Below are 23,972 nucleotides of genomic sequence, written 5' to 3'. Positions count from 1 at the left end.
CTGCTCCGTCTGAGCCTCTGAGGAGGCTCGGCCCTGATACTTGCACTCCATGGCAGACCATGGAACCTGCACTTCTCTTCATGGTTAGGGTTTTGAGTCTGGCAGTTCAATTGGGGAGATTCCCAAAGAAACTTTGAGGTGATCCCAGACCAGATTCTTGTGTGTACTTGCAAGTACAGTGCCCGGCACAGTCCATCGCCCCAGTCAGCTGGTGGTTGTAATTGCTGGGTCAGTTCTGCTTCCAGCCCTGTCTTCCATTGGAATCAGTGGTTGTTGCAGTCCAGCCTGATTCTGCCCAGCACACACTTGGCCCTCACTGCTGTTGTTTTTTATCTTGAAAAATGCCATTGGTTTAAAGCAACACCTGTGACTTGTGTCAGAAGGTCATGGCTAAGCTGGTGTGACGTCAGTCCCATGGTTGTGTTGTGTGAGACTAGGATTTAGCAGATCACACCAGGAAGTCTCCTGGTGGCTTTGGAATAGGAAACTGCCGCTCTGTGAGAGCACCGAGTAGCAATGACCTGACCATCTGCCAGCAGGAAGACTGAAGGAACTGAATTCTGCCAGCAGCCGAACAACCTGGCGGAAGAAGCCATAGCCCACGCTGAGTCCACCAGCAGCCATTGCCTTGGTTTCAGCCAAGGAAGATTTTGAGTAAGGCCCCTGCTCTGCTGTACCTGGGACTTAGGTAAACTTGTTCATCCTGATGTGTGCATTCTCTTAGGCCCCTGATTTGTAGTAATTCTTGTTGCACATTGACAACAGATGCATCCAGATGTTAAAAGCTTTATGTTGCTTGAGAGGAAAGGCCGTATTCCACGTGCGTCTCCCTGCGTGGGTGTGGCTGCCCACTTTTGGGGACAGCCTTGTCAGAGGTGGTGGAGCAAGAGCTGCCCTCCAGGGTGATGTCTGTACATTCCAGTGTGTGTGAAGCCTTCCTGTCTGAGCTCATCCTGGGAAGCTCCTTTTAGGACATCTCCTAGAGATGGTCCAGACACGTGGACCATCCTCTGCTGCTCTTCCCAGACCATTACTACGGAGGCGGCTCAGAAGTGGAGCGGCTGGGACTCCAGCCAGAGCTCATATGGGATGCCAGCACTGCAACTGGAGGATGCTGCCCTCGAAAGGATATGTTTTGTTGGATGATCGATGTTATCATTAGCAGGGAGCTGGATCCAAAGCAGAGCACCTGAGGCTTAACCCAATGCCCATGTGGAATGCCTGCATCACAGCTTCACCCGCTGTGCAACAATGCCAGCCTCGATTTTACCATTTTGTGTCTTCTTCCTCACAGTCTGTCTTGATTGTATTTTTCTTCCCTCATCGAACTTGGCTTTGAAACTTAAGGCTTTGAAACTTGGAGTATGGCAAAACATTCTTTGCAGATGGTTAGAAATATGGATTCTCAGAGCCTGTGTTGTGGCACAGAGGGTTAGGCTGCTGCCTATGACACTGCCATAGCATATGCATGCTGGTTTGAGTCTTGGCTGCTCCACTTCCGATCCAGCACCTGTGATGCGCCTTGGAAAGTAGCAAAAGACAGCTGAAGTACTTGGTGCCCTGCCACCCAGGTGGAAGAGCCAGACACAGCTCCAGCTATTGTGACCAACTGGGGAGTGACATAGTGGATGGAAGATCTCTTACTGCTTTCTCTTTCTTTCCATCATCTCTTTGTAGCTCTGCATTTCAGATATTATAAATACATCCTAAAAAAAAAAAATACAGGTTCTCCCTTAGGCCTGGTACAATGGTTCAGTGGTTAAATCCTTTTCTTGCAAGTACCAGGATCCCATATAGGCACTGTTTCATATTCAGGATGCTCCACTTCCCATCCAACTCCCTACTATGGCCTGGTGAAGCAATAGGGGATGGACCAAAGCCTTGATACTCTGCATCTGTGTGGGAGACCTAGAAGCAGCTCCTGGTTCCTGGCTTTGGATTTGCTCAGCTCTGGCCATTACAGCCATTTGGGGAGTGAACCAGCAGATGGAAAACATTTCTCTCTGTCTCTCCCTCTCTCTGTAAATATGATCTGCTTTCCAATAAAAATAAATAAATGTTTTAAAAATGTACAGTTTCTCATTGCTTATCCAAACCTAAATATCAGCATGTGAGTGTTTTTTTTAGCATGTGTATTTTGAAAAAAATTAACAAATAAGAATGGTAGAGAGAAAGAGAGAGAGAGACAGAGCGCTTCTGTCCATTGGTTTGCTCTCCAAATACACACAGTGGTTGGAGCTGAAGCTGGAATGGCAGGAACCCAATAATTTAAACAATCTGTGCTCTCTCTCTGAGTCTGCGTTAGAAGAAGGCTGGAGTCAGGCACTCTGATGGGGTTGCAGCCTCCTTAACTGGCACCTTGTCCATTAGGATAAAGGCTGCTTCCGTAACGTGCACTTTCATGAACTCCTCTTGGAATTCATTCCCATGACTGTATTGAGGTTTGAAGAATCGCTGCTCTGACCTTGTGTATGTTTAATTGTGTGGCATGCTGCATTGTAATTATCTTCCAATTTTCTCATTTTTCTGTGTAATGATAAACTTACAAATCAAGGAACTTGACATATAGTCTTCATTTTCCCTGGAGTGTCTAGAATGGTCTAGAGACATGATAAATGATTTGTTAAATTGTATTGGCTCTGAGAGGATTTCTTCCCATTTTCTGGAAAGCTTTCATTCTTACAGTTAGCCTCAGATGTGTGCTATTTAGAGCACTGTTTTGTTGATAAGGCAAGAACCCTCACCATCTACCTATAGACATTAGACCTTTGCCAGGAAGGGGAAGCTAATGGCTTAGAAACAGCTCATTGTGGTTGGAAAATCTCTAATGACGCTTTTATTAAACCAATAAGACTCAGATTGTTTCTTCCCAATCCGTGTTAATGGACGGTATTTATCTGCTTCCTCTGACCTTCAATTCAAGAGGCGGATTAAGTGCATTCTGTCATTTATCAAAGATACTTTTTGTTCTCTAATGTCCCGAGTACATTTGTACAGTAAAATGTCAGAGAGAAGCTAGCCCTGCTCAACACCTGCTCCTGTCCACTCGCCAGGGATCTTGGCACTTCTGAACTCTGATCTCCTTGTAAAGGAGACTGATCAGGTTAAACTGCCTAGAGTGGTGTGTGAACTGCGATGTACAGTCGCCGTTCCGGACTCTGGGGAGTAACGCGGGTGGAACTCATCCGGGTTCCGAACGGCACAGGATCTGAACTACTGCCTCACAGAAGGAGGTGAATGTAATAGCAAGGCCATTTCATTCCTTGTGCCATCGCAGGAGGCGTGTGTGTGTTTAGAGAAATGTCATGTGGGAATTCCTTTTGGGTGGTTTGTGAAATTATTGTTTGGCATCATTGGTCTGACCTTGTAGCACTGAGGAAGTAGTTTGGTGAGCTATCAGAGTTGTCTCGTAGAATGAGTCTGTAGCATACAAAAATAATTTTAAAAAACCAAAGCTGCCAAATCTGTTAAAATACCCATTGGAGCTAATTCTTCCAAATACGAATACATGGGGACCTGGGAAATCAAGAGGCGGGCGGTCCTGTTCTCTTGGACATGATCCGGGTTTTTGTTTTACTGCCCGTCGGCTTCTCTGTGACTGTCCTTTGGGTCCTTGCCGCAGGAGGTTTTTAGGGTCTTAGAACTAGTGCCAAGGCGAGCCGTCAGTCGTCCTCTTCACCCCCTGCCGTGTGCTGCAATTTTCTCTGTGATGAGATTTTGAGCATTTTTAAAATTAGCATTATACTTTGTTACAGGTACAGTTTTTTTCTTTTATTTTTCATTGCAAAGTCAGATATACAGAGAGAAGGAGAGACAGAGAGAAAGATCTTTTGTCTGCAGGTTCATTCCAGAAGCGGCAGCAACGACCAGAGCTGAGCCGATCCGAAGCCAGGAACTTCCTCTTTGGGGGCATTCTCCACTGCGCTTCCAGGCCACAGGCAGGAAGCTGGATGGGGAGTGGAGCAGCCGGAATATGAACCAGCACCCTTATGGGATCCTGAGCATGCAAAGCAAGGATTTAGCTGCTAGGCTACTGTGCCGGGCCCGCAGGTGCAGTTTTAGGCTTAGTAGTTAAGATGCTAGTTAAGACATCTGCATCTTTTATCATAGTAACTGAGTTTGGTCCGACTTGAGCTGGAGCTCCAGCTCCCAACTTTGGCTTGCACTAATGGAAAGCAGAAAATGAGGGCTCAAGTTGTTAGGGCCCCACCACCACTTGGGAGACCTGGAGGAAGTTCTGGGCCCCTGACTTTGGCTTTTCCCAGTTCTGGGCATTTAGATGTTTCTGTCTCTTTCTGCCTCTCAAAAGTGAATCTTCCAAGTGGATGAGGAGTTGAACTTGCTGTGCCTTAGGAGAGCAACGAGAGCAGCAGTCTCCCTCCTACTCCCGAATTGAGGCACCTTCAGGCAGGGTGAACTGACAACCAAGGGAAGGCAGTGTATCACAAAGCTGGAGGAGAGCCTAATGCACTGTGCTAATTGCAATGATTTATAAATGAAGCTTGAGCATTTTTGTTGTGAAAGTTCAAAATGTTAAACCCAAATGTTCCCAAACCCGCCATTTTCTGAGCATTATACTGAAAGCAAGTGGAAGATTCCGCATCTGACCTCAGGTGACGGATTGCATTCTAAATGGAGAAGCACTAAAAATATTGAATACAGCGCAAGTGGATTTGGTGTTTAGAATTAGCTTCCATCCCCCGGGTGGTCCATTTTGTGTATGTAAGTATTCCCAAACCCCAAACCTGGAACACTTCGCGTTATGAGGGCTCATACGTGTTTTTAAGGTGCTGCTGCCATGCATAGTCACAGCCAAGTAGGGAGCCAGCGGGGCCACTGACCTGGTGATACACAGGACTGGTTCCCCTGGGCCATTCCTGGGGGTTTCTGGGAGGGAGCTGCAACGGGGAGCACGGCTTTGAGGGACCCCTGGGGTGTCTCCCCTGGAAGTGACCTGGCCTTATGTTTTCCACACGTTTGGCCTCAGGGTTAAGACTGTGTGTGGGACGAGAGAAAATGGTTGGCAGTATTATTTGTGTGTGTGTTCCACTCCCAGAGTCTGCTCATCACTGCTTCCCAAGTTTGGTGCTAGGCTGTCACGGAGTTAAAACTGCTGGAAGAGTTTGTTAAGACCGTGGAGCCTGGCCTCCACCTTTGGAAACTCTGACTTAATAGCCACAGGGTGAGGCCTGGGAATCTAAGTTAAAAGTAGAACAGTGCAAAATCAACACCTTGTGCTTAGCAGGTGACTCTTCTGTGCGGCCAGGTTTGAGCTCTCTGCCTCGCAGGAGCTCCGGTGCTGGCTCCTCTGCCCCCATGCCTCTCTGCCTCTTTTGGTGGCTTCGTTGTTAAGAAGCCGTTCCTCCTTTGGAGCTGAGGCAGCCATCTCTATAACTGATTGAATGTTCTGTGTATGAGCCATGCTAGGCTGCCCCTGAGTGTCAGGTCATCTGGGGCATTCCCAATGTGTGATAGTTCTCATGGAGTGGCTGTTAATGGTATGCCCTTTCGCTTTTGAAAGAATCCTGACTGGGACAGCGGTGAATGCGGCCGCTGCAGCTGGCACTGATGTTTTAGGATCAGGCTGTGTACACAAAGCAGAGGGTATGTGCTAGTTTGCTGTTGCTACTGTGACTTTACCGTTTGAAAAACACATAGATGTTTGCTCTCTTGTTGCTGTGGCATGTTCCGGCATGGCTGCGTTTCTGCCGAGGCTCTGGGGTGAATCTCTTAGGCTTTCTTTGCTCTTAGAAGCTAGTTGCCTTCTTTGGTGGCTGGCCCTTCCTCCATCTTCGAGTCAGGCACCGTTGGTCTGGTCCTCACGTGCCTCCCTCACTTTGACTTGCAGCTACAGTAGCAGAGCTGCCTGCCTTTTTGTCGGGTGGTACTTGTGGTTGTGTTGGGATGCCCGCCTGGGTACTCTCAGGATCTCCCGCGCATGCTGTTTGCATGTGGGATGAAATGTCCAGGTTTGAGGGATCTGAGGCCGTTATTCAGCTGAATACAGCACACGGTCTATTTTAGGCATCTGTTGTTATTTTTTGTACCCATCGGTAGCAGTAGCCACTTCCACAAGAAGAATATCCCAATTATTAGAAAAATGGAGAAAAATGAATATAGCAGTGCAGGTTAAATGAATGTTGAAGAAACATAGAGATGCAATTGCTTCTGAATGGAACGATTTGATGATATTATTTGAAAGAAAATCTTGTTTCTAGTATCAATTATTATTATTTTTTTTTACACTTGTTAAACGTTTAGTTTTATTTGAGGATTTATGGGTAATACAGGCTTTAGTTGAACATTTGAGTTTTTTCTTAAACTTCAGAATGCAGAGGTAAATTAGTTTCAAAGGGGGAAGAAACATGCTTAAAGAAAACTAGTTGGAGATTTGTCACATAGAAATAGGATTAAGTTCATTTCCTCCAAAAGGATACATAGATTTTGGGGTCATGAATGGGTCTTCTTTGATCTATTTATTGCTGTCATCATAATAATATGCCTGGTGTCACTCATGTGACTTGTTCTGAGCTCAAAATTGCTTAAGCAGTACTTCCAGAGATTATGGTCTTGAAGCAATAGGGTTTAGTGTAATACTGATTATATGATTTCTTTCTATACTAGTTTCCTATTGCTAGGTAACAAATTATCACGTATTTAGCAACTTAAACAACCTGTTTATTATGTGTCAATTTCCAGGGATCAGGGAATCAGGCATGACTTTGCCGGGTGCTCTGCCCAGGTCTCGTGGGGGTGGCCCGGGGCCTGAGGTTTCATGGGGTGGGGATTGGCTGTCTTCCAGCTCCTCAGTGCTGTTGACAGAACTTTGTGGTCATAGGACTGAGGTCCTTCTTTTCTTGCTAGCTGTTAGCTGGGGACCAGTCTCAGCTGCTGTCGTCTTTTTGGGGTCTACAATTCACAGCATGACTGTTCCTTTTCTTGCTGCGAGCCTGCTTGATGTGTCAGACATTGTACCTTCCTCTGACGGCCCGTCTGCCAGCCTCATTGATTTCTCTGTGATGAGGTCGGCTGGTTAATAACTGCAGTAGGAGTGGTTTCTGGTCGGATTCGCAGTCCCAGCTACAGTCCAGGGCAGGAATTGTTTCTAGGTATGCGGGGTTGGAGAGCATTTTAAAATTCTGCCTGCCACACTTTGTTATAAAAATGAATGTGTCTTGCCTTCTCTTTGAGCAATTGCTTGTGATTTGTTGAAAGATGACAGAATTATGGTGTATTTTCTCATTTGTGGTAGCAGTTATCTTTCTTCGATGATAAAATTCAGTATCAGTTTATTACTTTAGAACAAGAACGTTACTCTGCATGATATCATTTGCACATTTGAAAGATTATTTCTAAGAGGCAGAGATGAAATAAGAGTTTTACTTCTCAAAGAGCAATTATAAACACAAAATACAGGAATCTGAGATCAAAAGGTATTGTTATGATTACAGAGAATTATATCGGCTTTTCTCATAGTGAAATAGACATAGAGTCATGTATGGCTTGAAGATAGGGACTTACTTTAAGAAATGCATCATGTGGTCAGTTTTGCAAATCTCACGGAGGTACACTCACGCAGCCGAGATGGCCAACGTGGCGCTAAGCAGTGTGACCCTGTGGGACTGCTGTTGTGTGTGTGGTCTGCTTTTGATCAAGACCTCGTTATGTGGTGCTTATCTGTTCTGATATAGTATTGTTGGGCAACAGAAAGAGGCTCTCCGCTTCTCCCAGAGAATATGTAGTTTGATTTTTTTTTTTTAGAAGGAAGATGTGCTTAACTTCATTGAAAGGCAGAGTTGCAGAGGAAGAGGGAGAGACCGAGGCGTCTCCCATTCCCCAGATGGCTGCAGCAGTGGGAGCTCAGCCGGTTTGAAGCTGGGAGACAGGATCTTCTAGTCTCTCATGAAGGTGCAAGGGCCCGGGCACTGGGCTACCCTGTACTCTTCCATGGGTGTTGACAGAGAGCTGGATTGGAAGCAGAACAGGTGGACTTAAACTGGTGTCTGCATGGCATGTCCACTCTGCAGGTGGTGGCTGGGCCTGCTATGCCATGGTTCTGGTTCCTGTAGTTTCGTTTGAAAGAACTTTATAGGAAGATTTTTGACAGTTCTGTCTATAGTTGGTATGGGAGGGGAAAAAAAAGAGAGGTGTGTAGTAGAAACATGTTGACTCTGAATGAGAGTTTAAATATTATATAGTTATGACAACTCTAATTTTAGGACTTCTTTTTCCTCCCTTTTCTGCTGTGTCATGAATATTTGAGGATAAGTATGGGCTAATTAAAACCTATTAAAGAGTTTTTGAAGTTATTTTTCTTGAGCAACAAAGATTTTTAAATTCCAGTGTTGCACAGGACAGAGAATGGGTCAGTGACTTGCTTGTGAAGGGCTGGCGAGTGGTCGGGAGTGTGTTCTGGCTCAGTGTGGATTGGAGGAGAGGGAATGCCAGGCAGGCTGACTCAGCAGCAGCAGCTGAACGTGGGTATTGCCATGTTCTCAGGGTGGTATGGACAGGGTAGCTGAGGAGAGTTTGATGAGGGAGACTGCAAAGGGGTGAAGCAGGGCTGTGCTGTAAGAAGTGGCTTCCTGGCAGGAGCTGTGGCCTTGGGTGAAGGGACAAGCGACCTGGTGGGGAAGGAACCAGGACAAGGAGCCTCCAATTCTGTTCGTTTCCTACGCTACAACATCCCATTTGCACCTCCCGTTGCTGCACGTCCCTGGAAGCCTGGTGCCTCCTCCGGCACTCTTGCTGCAGCCACTGGCAGTCTCTGAGTTGAAGGGGAGTTGGAGACTCAGGACTCAGATCGGGGGAAGACACCAAGAATTATCAGGCCAAGACCTCAAGGATGTCTTTGCATAGCATCTTTAACCTGGGGGAGATTGGAGTGTGATGGTGGTGGTGGTATTTGTTTTTAAGGTTAATGTCTTTGTGGCTTGCCTGGTGAGATGGTGACATCAAAGTTGGAAAACACTCCCCAATTCTAGCAATGTTCATCCTCACTTCTGCCCCGAAAGGGCTGTGCCATAACCAGCAAGAAAATGCTCCTCTTCTGCCTGAACTAGTTCTACCTTTTCTTTCTGAAAAATCACAATTAGCATTCACAATCCAGGCCGTATGTAATTTCCAGTGTGCCTCTTTTCTGACTCCGCCTCCATTTCTTCCTGGCAAATCTTGCCTCCATTTTCCCCGTGTGTCTAGTGTTCCATTCAGCATGTATTTAGTCATCTTCCAGCTCCTTTATCTTGTGCTCCCTACCCTGGCTACACTTCTCTAAGTTGGCTTGTTTGCTTGCTTTGAATATCTTTGCCCTGCACACTGAAGTCTGGTGAGTGCTTCCCTGGGGTTTGTTCCTGGGGGCTTTGGGTGGAACTGCGCTGCTGTGGATGGCTGCCAGCAGCAATAGGAGATCTGTAAGCCCTTCCTGAAATAGGCAGGTGGGTCATGGTGTCACTGAAAGTGTCCTCTTGCCTCACCACCTTGGTTTTGGGGGAATAGATGTTTTTCTATTTCTGGGAGGTAGAAAGTTGAAGAAAAAAAAAGCCCTAGAGTTTCCAAAGGGATTCATTGCAGTCACACACAGGAATGGGCTTTCCCCTAAATGTGGAAAGTGGCTAACTTCTGAATTTACAGTCTGTGTGTAGTACTTGGGTGTAGTTCTTCAAACATCTGGTATACAGCAGAGGGAGGAGTCAGGGCCACTCCCAGTGAAGGACACTTGAGAGAGAGCTGCTTGCTACGTGTAGTGTCCCTGGCTGAACATGTGGAGAAAAGGGTGGGAGATACTACAGCCACAGCAAGGTGACACACTGTCTCATCAGACTTTCTTTGGCTGCTTCTGCCTCGTTAGCCACAGTGGAATTGCACACAAGCAAAGGAATCTCTGTTTCTCCGAATGGTGTGGAAAACCGGTCTAGGGTTGCAGCTTTGAATGTGAGCAGTGTATGTTATGTATTAAAAAATGGCTATGTTTATGAATGTCATTTTATATCATGGGGAAAGAATGACCTGTAGTCAAGTGAGACAGAAAGACCAGGGCTAATTCTATAGATTAGGACGGGATTGCTGGGTAGTGTTGTCAGTAGTTCATCATTAATGGATTCTCTGGCTCCGCCATGCGTGGAAGCCCCTGGAACACACTCCTGCACATTCTTGCCCTCATTGGAGCTTTTTACTGAATTAATAATCTTGTTAATGGAATTACTGAGGTGTGTCCCTTTCTTGAATATCTTACAGAAATACCTTTCTTCCCATCAGCCATCACTGTAATTAAAAGATCCATTTAGAAGGGAGGAATTTCCTTTTGTGGACCTAAATTGCTTATTGTTTGAGCCTGATATCTTAGATCTGTCAAGTTTGTGTTGTGTGTTGGAAGCTTCTGGAACAGAAGGTGGAGGGTTAAAGTAAGGCAGACGCTTCCTGATGTTATCAGTTCAGAAACTTCTGCGGCTCAATTCTGACACAGTGCGCTAGTTGTCCTAAGTTCTTGGAAATTGGTGCTGGGAGGGAGGGGAAGAAGTTAGGAAGCTTTAGTTAACATTAAGGAATCAAAATGAACATTAATGAATAGAACTCAGTCTAGTGATCACCCCAAACTGAACAAACAAAAGATTTACTAGTGTTCCAGAGGGAGAAAAGTGGGCCAGGGTACGTTAGGGAGCCGCACACAATAGGAACCAGGTCAGATTAGTGAGTTAGTTGGAAACTGACCAGTCATGTGAGGATGAGAGCAGAGTAACTCAAGTAAAAAACAGAATGGACAGTTCACAAAGACGCAGGTGATGGAAAAACGTGTCGCATCAGTAAAACCACAGGTTAAGGACAAGCAGTGCTGTGAGGCAGGCCGAGAGGTCAGCAGTGGCCACCTGCAGAGAGGAAGCCCTGTGTGTTACTCTGCTTCTGTCTGTGGGGCAGGTGGAGGTTCAGAGGAGAGGGAGGGCTGGGAAGGAGTAAGTCTGAGAAGCACTGTAAGAAGTGCATGGATTTCAGGACAGGTTGGATAGCGTGCTGGGCTTATGTTATTAAGTGACTTGAATGCTGCTCTTCTAAATATGACAAACACTAGAAGGGATGTTTCACTCCCCAAGTGACCACAACGGCCAGTGCTGTGCCGATCCAAAGCCAGGAGCCAGAAGTGAATCATCGGATGGAAGATCTTCCTCTCTATCTCTCCTCCTCTCTGTATATCTACCTTCCCAATTAAAAAAAAATATATATTTTTTAAAGCTGTTTGAGAGACAGAGAGAGAGGAGAGAGAGAGAGAGATGGAGAAATCTCATCCGCTGGTTTACTCCCAGATGCTTGCATTGGCTGGGGCTGGAGCCAAGCCTCGAGCCAGGATCTGCGACTCAGTCCAAATCTCCTGTGTCGGTGGCAGGGAGAGAAGTAGATGCCTCTCAAGGTGTGCCTTTGTGGGAAGCTGGGATCACGAGTGGATCTGAGAGTTGAATCTAGCAGTCCACTACGAGATGTGGGTACCTCAAGATGCTTCTTAACTATCAAATACCCACCCCATACTTTGGTTGAATTACTTTATCAAAAGATAAGATATACAAAGGTTCAATTATTAGTGGGGAAAGGAAAATTGAATTTGATATCTACTATTATAAAATCATGAGCAAAACACAAGGAGAGAGAAATAATTCATCTTGGAGGCAAAAGGGAGTGATGTTTGAAGTGAGTCTTGAAGAATTACAAATGCTTCTAAACATTGACAGAGGACCAGCATTCCAGAGGAACTCAGTCTAAATGGCAGCACCCACATCAATCAATAAAGGAAGCAAGGTTGTATGTAGCTGAGTGTGAGTGAGTTGAGGATGAAGAGATCGGAGGAATCAGAAAAATTCTTAAGTGCTAAGTTGAGATCACACACATTTCCCTGTGGAAACAGATTTACGAGGTCTAAGGGGAGATACTGGTTCAGACATCAGAATTGGTTCATGGGGGTGTCCCACAATGTGGCTGTGATGGAGCTTTGAGATGCAGGACTAGGGAATGTTGGGAGTCACCGGGTGACTGGGGTCATCCATTAGAGTAACTTCAGTGGTGGGGGAGCAGAGCTACTGCGGCTGAGTGCTGACGGAGGCTCAGAGGAGGGATGGAGACCGGGGTGCTGGCTCCCTCACCTGGAAGTTGGCTAGCGAGCATCCCAGATCAGTTCTGTTTCAAACTTTAGCCTTCACAAACAAGTTTCAACAAATCACAGCTTTTGTCATTGTAATCCATATGTAATTATTTACAATGTATTGTGAAAGATTAACACTAACATTTATCTATAATCAGGTTATCTATAGATTATAGATCCTGATTATAGATATCTATAGATAACCTGATTATAGATTATCTATAATTATGATAGCCTTCTAATATTATATTACTATGTTAATAGTAGACTACATTATAAATGTTAGTGATGCAAGTTTTAGGCATACTTGCTTGTCTTGAAGAAGCAGTTTCAAATATGTTGAGTTGTATGATTGCATAGTTTTAGAAGCCTCAAGGCTTTGTTATTTTTTGGTGTTGCTTGTCATATTGTTGACTCAAGTGTCAATATAATGATTACTTACTATTGGACTAGATGAATGTGTGTAATGATTTTTTAACATAAAAAAAATACTAAGAAGATACTTATGTGAGATTCTTTTGCCCATAAGTGGTATGTTTTGTCTGTATATAATAACAAATCATAGTTTTAAAGCTGAGGTATATCTGGGTAGATTTCATACTCTGTTTTTTTTTTTTTTTTTTTTTTTTATTAATTACGTTGCACTATGTGACACAGTTTCATAGGCTCTGGGATTCCCCCAACCCCTCCCCATGCCCTCCCCCCCATGGCATACTTTGTTTTAAAGCAGGCAAATGGGTTTGAGTTGGGACTGTATCAGAATTCTTGACTATAAATTTAGGAATTAAAAAAAAATTTTTTATTAGAAAAGCATAATTGCAGAGAAGAGAGACTGAGAGAAAGATCTTCCATCTGCTGATTCACTTCCCAAATGGCCACAATGGCCAGAGCTGAACTGATCTGAAGCCAGGAGCCAGGAGCTTCCTGTGGGCCTCTAACATAAGGTCCCAAGGCATTGGGCTATTCTCCGCTGCCTTCCTAGGACACAAACAGGGAGCTGGGTCAGAAGTGGAGCAGTCAGGACATGAACTGACACTCAAATGGGATGACGACATTTGAAGGGGGAAAACACGCCAGTTGAGCCCCCAAATTGGAGACTTTATAATACTAATTTTTGCAGGGGAAGTGAAAAGGCACATTTGTCCATGACTTTTGAAGTGCAGTCAGCTTCAGGTGTCTGCATGTGTGGGCTGCCAGGCCCTCTTAATGTCTCAGAAGTGCTGGGAAATTTCTGTTGCCTGAATCTGGTAGAAAAGGAGCCGGCCTGCCTAAGCATTGATTCGCATTGTCTCCACTCATGCCAGTGGGTGGAAATGGGCATGATATGTGTTTCAAAGGGAGTCTGACTTGCCATTAGCATGGCAAGTTAGGAGAAGTTAGGAAAATGGAAGACGTTCTGAGTGACTCTGCTATTCTAAAACTGTCAGAGTTGAATGTCCTAGTTTTTCTTTGTATGTGTGTTGAAATGAAATTACAAGTTTTTTAATAGGCAAGTACATTAGCCTATGGCTGAAATCAGTCACTTAAAATTAGTAAGACACTGATTTCACACAGCAACCAGCTCTTGTTTCCATTTTGACGGTTGTGGGTTTTTTTTTTTTCCTCTCTCTGTTTTGCTCCTTGGGACTTAATAGGCTTCACAGAGTCCTAAAGCAGCAAAGATTGGGATTAACAAGGCAGCTTTCAGTGAAAGTGTGAACTCCAGTGTGATTTTATTTGGGATGCAGAGTGTGTGGGAGCATCAACAAGAAATGGGTGTTCGGGCTGCTGAAGGATCTGGAATTGAGAGGGTGGAGAAGAGGGTCCAGGGAAAAGGAGCACTGTATTTGAACACGTAAAAGCCAGAGAGACCAGAGTTCGCTGCTGAAACCGATTTAAGTAAACAAACCATCACTACACTACCAAGGAAAACTGGTTACCGCATAGATGAAGGATGGCGAAAGCAGAAGGACTTGGAGATACACTGAAGGGTTCTAAGCAACATTATGATACAATCAACATAGTTTCTAGTATCACTGATACTGCAGTATGTGGGCCAAGCATATGGTAACAAGATTTTTGCAATATTCTAAGAGATAATTATGGCCTTGATAAGCATGATGGTGGTAGAGTAGGAAGGAGCTCTGGGCTGAAGAGTTGTCCTGGAGATAACTATAGCTCATGGAAGCGGATTAGGCTTGTACAATAGGGAAGAGCAAAGAACAGACATCCAATGCTCAGTGGGTTCTGGCTCTCCCTTTTTGGGGGTTAGCAAGAATCAAGATGGCAGCTCTCCCAAAGAGGATCATGTGCTGTTTTAGATTGCTCCTCCTTAGGCAGATAAAGGGGAAGAAGTGTTTGGAAATAAGAGATGAACTCTGAGGAATAGGAAGGATCAGAAAGGTGAAGCTTCTACTACCATGGACAGTTCTTGTGATCCTGGGACATAGCTCTTATGAAGAACTCTCAGGGCTGGTGTTGTGGTGCAACCAGTTAAGTTTCCCTCTGTGATACTGGCATGTCAGATGAGCATAGGTTTAATTAAGTTCTGGCTGTTCTACTTCTAGTCCAGCTCTCTGGTAATATGCCTGGGAAAACAACAGAAGCTAGCCCAAGTGTTTGTGCCCCTGTAGTCACTTGACGAACCAGAAGTTTTGGCCTCCTTATGGCCCAGCCCAGTTGTGGCCAGTGGATGGAAGATCTCTCTCTCTCTCTCTCCCTCTCCCCCCTCTCTCCCTTTAACTGCTTTTCAACTACATAAAATAAATAAATCTTCCAAAAAGGAATTCTTTGTTATATAATTTCATTTGTGTCACAATGCATGATATTATTCCCCTTCTCTCTTCTTCTTTAATACAGTGACTTATAGTTAATGTTAGATCCAGAAAGAATCTTGAAAATTATTCTTTCTGTCACTAGGTGAGGACACTGACACTGTGGGAGGGGGCCATGGGACGGAATAGGAGGACCCAAGTCCTCTGAGGGCCACGCTGTTGATCTTGCCCCACTGCCTGGCTGCTAGCATACTGACTGACACTGCATTCCCTCAGAGCCGGGCTTTATCAAGGAAAGTTCCACCATCACACAGAAAATAATTACATACTATAATTTTGCAATATATACTTATTAGTAGTACATTTTTATTATAAATATATTCTTTAGTTACAGTTTTTTGGGAGTACAGAATCCCACGTTAGATAACTAGGGTTGAAGAAATATACAGTTCTCTCAGTTCTCTTTCTTATCCTTCCGTTGACATTCCATCATGACAAGCTGAATGAGTGAAGCTGGAAATCTGGACCAAGGCTCAACTTTTATCTCTAATAAGTAGGTGAACTCATTTTATCTCTGAGAGCCTCTTACCTCACAAAATAAGGATTTGGGGCCAGATCCCTCTAAAATCTGTATCTTAGTCTGTCTTTATCTAGTCATCTTGTCTTTCTTTTTAAAGCTACTCTTTTGTGCAATTGGGAATCTTGTGAAAGACCTAGCAGGTCACTGGCCTGTATGTCCAGGATAATAGGGTCAGACTTTAGCTCATGATTGTTGTTACCACGTCTGCTGCTTTGGAAATAAGAGAAGACAGACCTGGAAGGTGTTGAAGTGGATGGGAGTGGATGTGTGGTGGGTGTGGTGCTGGGGTCTTCCACTTGGCGGACGGACAGCTCATAATGACCCACTGAGTTTTGGAAAGGAAATACTAGAATCTCTTTTTGTGTTTATTTGAAATTTATTTACAAAGTGTTTTTCTATGTATTTCAGCATAGGATAGATGAATAAAGTAGCCTAGGTGTGATGTTTATAAATGACTAGAGGTGCAGTGAGTTGCAGGACTGTGCTTGTACTTGTTCAGCTGCCAGTGACTACTAGTCAAGGAAGTTTGGAAACCACTGGTGCAGAATTGGCAAAAGAAAAAGCAGAGTTAGGGACATCTGACCTTCATGATAAGCTTTATGTCCTTAACATTTTCATTTGGTTGTATCATCACCACTGGAAATAAAAAGAAATCTTAGAAAAAGATGAACAGCATCTATGTAGCAGGATTTATTTGATTGTCTGCACCTTATAGAATTGAGGAAAGTAGTCATCTGTTCAACTGTTTAACTTTAGAAGTAAACTTTACTTTGGTTGATGTTTGGAGAATGGCAAGTAAATCCTTGGGATTGTTAAGCAAGTTATCTTAGAAACTGGTATTAATTTGCTGTGATGATGTTAGTGATTATAAACAAATTGGCCAAGGATTTTTAACTTATTTCTTGACGGTTTTTTTTTGCCCCTTTTAAATTTTAAACATCGTTTTTTTTCTGATTATTTTTCACAGAATAAGACCTCAGCTTGCCAAAGAAAAGATTGAAGGATGCCATATATGTACATCTGTCACACCAGGAGAACCTCAGGTCTTCCTGGGAAAAGACAAGGCTTTCACGTTTGATTATGTGTTTGACATCGACTCCCAGCAACAGCAAATTTATACTCAGTGCATTGAAAAACTGATTGAAGGTTGTTTTGAAGGATACAATGCTACAGTGTTTGCTTATGGACAGGTGAGTCTGTGTTATTCTCACAGGTTTTGTAACTCTTCAGAAGTGGGTTGAGTTGCACTTTTCATTTCTTGTTTCTTGAGGTTAGGTTGAGGCAGAACACTCATTTCTCTTTGTTCTTTTGTCCAGACTGGAGCTGGAAAAACGTACACGATGGGAACAGGGTTTGATGTTAACATCGTTGAGGAAGAACAGGGTATTATTTCTCGTGCTGTTAAACACCTTTTCAAGAGTATCGAAGAAAAAAAAACCACAGCAATCAAAAATGGACTTCCTCCTCCAGATTTTAAAGTGAATGCCCAGTTCTTAGAGGTAATAATCCGATTATATCACTAGTTTAAGTGTTGTTGTTACAACCATAAGCCATTATGATTTTAACTGTGAGCTTCTAATACTGTGCATTATATGTTGTGCTTGATAAATGCTATCTGACTCAACGGGCACAAGGTAATAGGAAGTTAGCATTTTGTACTTGAAGCCAATGATGTTGATACTGAAGGTTACAAACACCTGGGGTAGGTGTTTGGTACAGAATGAAGATGCTCCATGCGATGCCTACATGGTGTGTCCAAGTCCTGGCTCTAATCCTGATTCCAGCTTCCCGCTAATGTGCACTCTTAGCAGATGCAGTTGATGGTTCAAGTCCTCGCATTTCTGCCACCCACATGAGAAAGAGACAGAGCTTTCAGCTCCTGGCTTGGACTAGACCCAGCCTCACTGACTGTAGGCATTTGAGGAATTCACCATCAGATGGGAGACCCCTTTTTGTCTCTTTGCCTTTGCTTCGCTACCCTTAAAATATAATAATAATAATAATAATAATAATAATAATAATACAAACACTTGACTAGTGTTCTTAGAGTAAAAGAACAGCTGTTATTTATTTCAGGTCCTCTCTTTGTCATGAAGAAAAGCCAACTGTCTGTTGTGATTTAGATACCTAGTGCTGGAAACTCAGTGAGTGAGACCAACAGGGAGTGGGGAAAGTGTATGAGTGATAGGCTCTATGCTGTGCATCTCACCGGCTTGCAGAAGCTCGTTCCTGTGCAGTGGTTGGGGCAGGTTTGGATTGAGTGCCATCTGTTGTATGGGAGGGATGTGATAGTATGAGAACATGCAGGATTTGAGCCGCATTGCAGGTAGGTGGCGGTGACATCGTGACTCTGGAGTCTCAGTCCCAAGAGTGTTCCACTTCAGAGCACCTGATCCACGAGCTAATGATTTTGGTCGTTGATGGAGCATTTCATTCTGCAATATATAGCATAAATAGGAAACTTCATAAAAACGAATGTCAGAAATGTTGACTGTGGTGAAAACCCCTTTTAGGAAAAATCAAGAAAAATGTGACTGAGATTCTACCAAAAGGAAAGATAAATCATAGAGGAAAAAAGGAAAGAAACAACGTCCTTCTGCCTTCCCTTGCGTCTTGTAGAACGCTGTTAGGCATTATGACCTTCAAGCATATTAAAAGAAAAAAAGGTCTCTCTCCTCTTCTAAGAAGCAGGCTTGATTTTGTCAGCCCCCACTGATGCAAAAACATTACTGTTATTGCTGGCATTGCAAAATGCCTAGTATCGATCAAGATAGGGTAGTAGGAAATCTGTATTTAAAAAGATGTGTTTTTATTTGAAAGAATTACAAAGAGAAGGACACACATACACACGCTAATGGAGAGAAAGAGAGAGAGAAATCTTTCACCTGTTCATTCACTCCCCAGATGGCCACAGTGACTGAAACCGAGTCAATCCAAAGCCAGGAACCAGGAGCTTCCTCTGGGTCTCCCATGTAGGTGCAAGGGACCAAGTACTTAGCCATCCTCTGCTGCATTTCTAGGCCGTACAGAGGGAACTGGATTAAAAGTGGGGGCAGCTGCGACTTAAATCCTGAGCATTATGGGATGCTGGCATTGCCCGTGGAGACTTAGGTCGCTAAGCCACCGTACTCGGCCTAGGAAATGCATTTTTAGCTCTCAAGTAGTAAAAATCCTTCACTCTCTGAACTTCAAATCTGCCTGTACATGTTTGCCATTTAGTTCTTGGCGTTTGCTTCTGAACTTTGCTGGTCTCTTGCAACGAACTGGTTTATCGTTGTAGCTAGTCCTTACCTCATTAGTCGTGATTAAGCCCTTTATTGATCTTAGCCTTGTAATCAAACATGGCATATGCTTATTATTTCCAGTAATAATTTCCTTGTTCATTTTATGTGTTGTTTTGAAGAAATATATGTCATCTTGGAAAAAAAGTATTTGAAAGATGATATTATTCAACTTATGATATTTCTTTTTGACAGCTCTATAATGAAGAAGTCCTTGACTTATTTGATACTACTCGTGATATTGATTCCAAAAATAAAAAATCAAATATAAGAATTCATGAAGATTCAACGGGAGGAATTTACACTGTGGGCGTCACAACACGCACTGTGAACACAGAATCGGAGGTGACATTTATGTTGTGGAAATAGATCGGCTGTTTGCTAGCCTGCTTATGGTTAAGAAATTTGTATCTGTAGTCTTCGATGGAGTTAAACTCTTGCCTTGTTTTTTTTAAAAGTCAAAATGCTGTTATAAAAATGTCAGGCTTATGAGGAAGTCAGAACATTTATTATGGCATCAGAATGATTGAAGGATACAGGCATAACAACCAAAAGAAAAGTCTGTAATTGTCATGAACTATGTTGTGCCTTTTGCTGTAATTTGGAAAGTTCTGGCTCCTTAAAAAATGTTTCAACACAACATAGAAAACAGAGTAATTGAAGTTATTGCTCAGTTTGTACCAACTGCAAACAGTGTTGGAACAGAAGCTGCAAATGTCAGCAAATGGCCAACAAAGCAATCTCAGTCCTTTCTCTGAAAGATAATATGCCATTATACTGAGAAGTTCAGCTCAAAAGGTGCCTGTATCCAAAATAACCATGTGAAAATGCAGCCTCTTTTGCATGCCTTAATATTCTGGGCTTTAGCCGTTGGCTTGGGCTGTGACTTGCACACTGTCCTGGGGGACACGTCAGTGCCCCTTTGACGGCCTTGTCTCTCCCCGCCTTTCAGATGATGCAGTGTCTGAAGCTTGGAGCTCTGTCCAGGACCACGGCCAGTACCCAGATGAACGTGCAGAGCTCTCGTTCGCACGCCATTTTCACCATCCACGTGTGTCAGACCAGAGTGTGTCCCCAGATGGATGCCGTGAGTCATGAGTGCCCTTCGCTCCTTGTCTCCCCAAAATCCCTAGTGAGAGAATGAGTCTTTGGGCCAGACTCAGCCTGCTGGCTGCCTCCTTTTCCTCATTTTCTATTCTGATCCTGTGTAAGTTGAAGCTGGCCAACCACGTGAGATTTTGAAATTAAAAAACAAAACAAAACAAAACAAAAAACAGAAAGTGTGCCGTGGCCATCTGGTGAGGGACAGTCACGCAGGATCCTTGAATCTGAGGACACTGTACTGCCAAGTTTGCCTTCACCAGCATTAGCCATCTCCTTTGATGACAGCTGGGTTCTGATGCTTCTAGCATCTTTCTAAGTTGAAGAGTTCACTGCCAGCAGGTGTTTTTCATGTGAATTTGTTTGTCTTCATGCCCACTTCTTTGGCTGTGTCTGTGTGTATATGTGGGTTGAAGGTGAGATGGGCTTAGAGGGCATTTATTGTTATGTTAATAAAGTATTTGCAATTATTTTCCTTATTTACAGGAGAACGCAACTGATAACAAGATGATTTCTGAGTCATCACAGATGAATGAATTTGAAACCCTGACGGCAAAATTCCATTTTGTTGATCTGGCAGGATCAGAAAGGCTGAAACGAACAGGGGCCACCGGCGAGAGAGCCAAAGAAGGCATTTCCATCAACTGTGGCCTGGTAAGACTAAGGCTTGGTGCTGGCAATGTGCTGGCAATGTGCTGGGGCCTGTCCTTCTCTCCCGTGCGTGTACGGAACCCGTGGGAACCCTGCAGGCACCGAGCGGGGAAGTGGGACCACAGTGCTTACGGATAATGCGCTGCATCGCTCATCTCACCTCTCTGCTTCACGTTGCGGATTTTCTCATGAATGTGATTTAGTCGTATGACATGCAAACAATTATATGGAAGTTGTTTTTTTATTTTTCCTAAGTTTTTTTTTTTTACATTCTTTTTATTTGAAAGGTATATTTTACAGAGGGAGATGGAGAGACAGAGAGACAGAGAGAGATCGTCCATCTGCTAGTTCACTCCTCAAATGGCTGCAAAGGCTGGAGCTGAGCTGATCCAAAGCCAGGAGCCAGGAGCTCCTTCCAGGACCCAGGGTTTGAGCTTTGCTTCATTTTGCTCCCAGGCCATCAGCACGGAGGTAGATCAGAAGTAACATAGCCAAGACATAAACTGGCACCAGTGTACACGCCAGCTCTGCAGGCTGAGGATTAGTTGGTTACACCACCACACCAACCCCCCCCATGTAGAATTTACATTCCACATAATATATATATATATATATATATAAAGCTAATTTTGACTATATATATATATATATAGTCAAATTTAGCTTTTAATTTTAAATATTTCACGGGGTAGGACTTCCAAATTAGTGCTTTGCCAACACTTTATGACAGTTTTTTTTTTAAATTGACTTTGGACATGATAATAAAAAATATCTTTTAGTAATAATATTTTCAAAATAAGAAATGTTTCTAGAGGTTAGGAATTAGCTGTATTATCATGCCACCTAGTGGTACTTTGATTGGATGACACCTGTGATTGTTAGAAGAAAATGGTTTTTAAGTAAATAGCAATGTTTTGGGCCTAATCTTGTCTTCGTTTATGAAATCAAATATTTATTCCTGCAGAAAAGTAGTGATGTCCCTAGATTCCCGTGGTGCTGGCGGCCAGGGTGTGTGTCTTCTGCCTTACTTCCGTCTCCTTCTGGGACCGGAGTCTCCACACACCTGGGCCTCCCCTCCCTAGCACGCCCCCCATCATTGCTCAAAATGTGATAGTGTCAGCTGCAGCCCGTGAGGGATGTACCTTCCAGTCTGAGTAGTGACTCAGGCTTCCCTCCCAGCACCAGGACATGTTTTCATGCTCCTCATCTGTGTTTGCAGTGTCCACACGAGGGTGACCTGAAGCCTGGGTTCTGTGTGTTGTTTTTGAGATACAAAATGGAGGTACTTTCAGGAGAGGTGCCCTTCTTGGGTGTCCCTGGGAAGGCTGTGGAAGCGTGCTAGCAAGGTGTCAGCACTCCAGACTGTCCGTGGCCTCTCTGGAAGCGAGGGACTAGGACATGGTGGGATGGCTGGGCCGCTGCCAGCCTGACCCTGGACTGCTCAGATGACAGCATGCTTGTGTTGAGGAAGGGGGTGTGACCAAGGTGGCAGTCACGTTGCAGGTGGCAGTTCTGTGAGAGTGAGGAAAGCAGTAGCGGTGGCAGGAGGAAGGATGGGTAGGGTTTAAACATTTGTGTGCTTTGCATGGTTACATTGGATTTTGAAGGACAGCATTGCTTACACAGAAGTACCTGTTCAGAGAAAGCACACTGATTTTCTGTTTGGAAAGATTTCTTTATTTAGTAGAAAGGCAGAATTGCAGAGAGAGAAAGAGAGTTCTTCCGTCTCTTCTAAGGAGAGCTGGAAGAGAATTGGAGCCACTGGAACAGGAGCCAGGAGGCAGAGGTTTCTTCCCTGTCTCCCACATGTGTGCAGGGCCCTGTGCTTGGGGCATCTTCCACTGCATTTCCAGGAGCGTTAGCAGGGAGCTGCCTCCCAAATGCCAGTGCCCAGATGGGATGCTGGGACACTAGTGGCAGCTTTATGCAGAAGCCATGACACTGGCCTCCATGCGGAAATGTTTATGGTATTTACAGGAGACTTTGTTTTCCCAGAAGGGAACAATATTGTAGCAAGAAAATTTCATATAAACATTTTCATGGACTATTGAGCTATCTGAATTTTTTTTTTCATTTATCTGAGGAGAATTTTCAGCATTAATTAATCCTTTTTGAGTAATACAATCTGCTTGTCTAGGGATAGCTGGCAATCATCGGTCTAATGGATATATTGCTAGGGAATATCTTGGAATCTAAGCTCAGGTATTTGTGAAGTAGCATATATAGGGCACTAAGCTTTGACTGGTGTCAGCTAACACAAAAACTTGGAAGTTCCTCGTGCACTTCTAAATACAGATGAAAGCAAAGCTAAACATGACTGTCTCAGCTCTGTCATAGCTCTGCATTACTTGTGCGAGCCTTCTTGGAATGAGAGTGTATGACCCCGCCCCACCTCTCTTTCAGCTGGCACTTGGTAATGTCATCAGCGCCCTGGGCGATAAGAGCAAGAGGGCCACCCACGTCCCCTACAGAGACTCCAAGTTGACAAGACTCCTGCAGGATTCCCTGGGGGGCAATAGGTACGTATAAAGGGGTGTTCTTCATAGTACTGCATGCTGATGATTCCTTATTTACTTTGAAAGGATTGTTTGTTATTTTTATTGGAAAGGGGGATTTATAGACAGAAGGGGAGAGAGACAGAGCAAAAGAGAGAGAGAGAGAGAGAGAGAGAGAGAGAGAGAGAGAACTCTTCCATCTGCTGGTTCACTCCCCAATCGGCTGCAGTTGCCAGAGTTGAGCTATTCAGAAGCCAGAAGCCAGGAACCAGGGGCTCTGTCTGAGTCTCCCACACAGGTACAGAATTTCCAGGCATTGGGCCATCTTCCACTGCCTTCCCAGGCCATAAGGAGGGAGCTGGATGGGAACTGGAGCAGTTAGGAAGGGAACCAATATCCATATTGATGTTAGCACTTACAGGAAGAGGATTAGCCAGTTGAGACATGGAGCTGGGCTCTGATTATTCATTATTTTTTTAATCAGGCATCTAAGGTGATTCATAAGAACTGCTTTTATTGTAAAACAAATTAATTGGATACGGAACTAATAATCATATCATTAGGGACCTACAGTATGTGAGTCATGTTATATGTTGCTATTGTATGTAATCCTTTTAATATTCATTGAGTAGACGTTATTATTCTACTTTATGGGTAAGAAATTGAAATTCAGACAAGCTAAATAATTAGCTTGTAAATGAAGTCTATAGTGTACACTGTTTCTGGCATTTACCATTTCTGTTTTAAAATGCTTAGCACATAGTAGGTGCTTAATAAAATTAAAAAAAATCATTGTCTTCCAAGTGATCATAGACTAATTTAAATTATTATTAACTTTTTGCCAAGTTTTCTAAACCTTCACTGTTTTTTTTAAAATGTGTGGAAAATTTGTCTTAAGATGTCAGTGGAGAGACGTGCCAGGCAAAACCTGCGTCTGTTGTGCCAACATCCCATGTGGGGCTGGTTCGAGTCCAGGCTGCTCTCCTGAAA

General features: G+C 43.8%; 1 protein-coding gene across 2 annotated transcripts in view; it reads left to right on the top strand.

Annotated features, from left to right (window-relative positions):
* Positions 1 to 23,972, top strand: part of KIF21A (kinesin family member 21A) — a 120,789-nt gene that overhangs the window by 47,244 nt on the left and 49,573 nt on the right. For both annotated transcript variants that reach the window (XM_040978882.1, XM_040978880.1), the window contains exons 2-7: positions 16,422 to 16,644; positions 16,771 to 16,953; positions 18,931 to 19,080; positions 19,688 to 19,822; positions 20,323 to 20,490; positions 22,891 to 23,006. In XM_040978882.1, the coding sequence (XP_040834816.1) occupies positions 16,422 to 16,644; positions 16,771 to 16,953; positions 18,931 to 19,080; positions 19,688 to 19,822; positions 20,323 to 20,490; positions 22,891 to 23,006 (975 nt within the window). The remainder of the gene's footprint in view (positions 1 to 16,421; positions 16,645 to 16,770; positions 16,954 to 18,930; positions 19,081 to 19,687; positions 19,823 to 20,322; positions 20,491 to 22,890; positions 23,007 to 23,972) is intronic.

The sequence above is a fragment of the Ochotona curzoniae genome, unplaced genomic scaffold, assembly GCF_017591425.1.
Source record: "Ochotona curzoniae isolate NIBS_2020 unplaced genomic scaffold, NIBS_Ocur_1.0 contig_2927, whole genome shotgun sequence".
NCBI classification, from domain to species: Eukaryota; Metazoa; Chordata; class Mammalia; order Lagomorpha; family Ochotonidae; genus Ochotona; species Ochotona curzoniae.
This window is presented reverse-complemented; position numbering and strand designations above follow the sequence as displayed.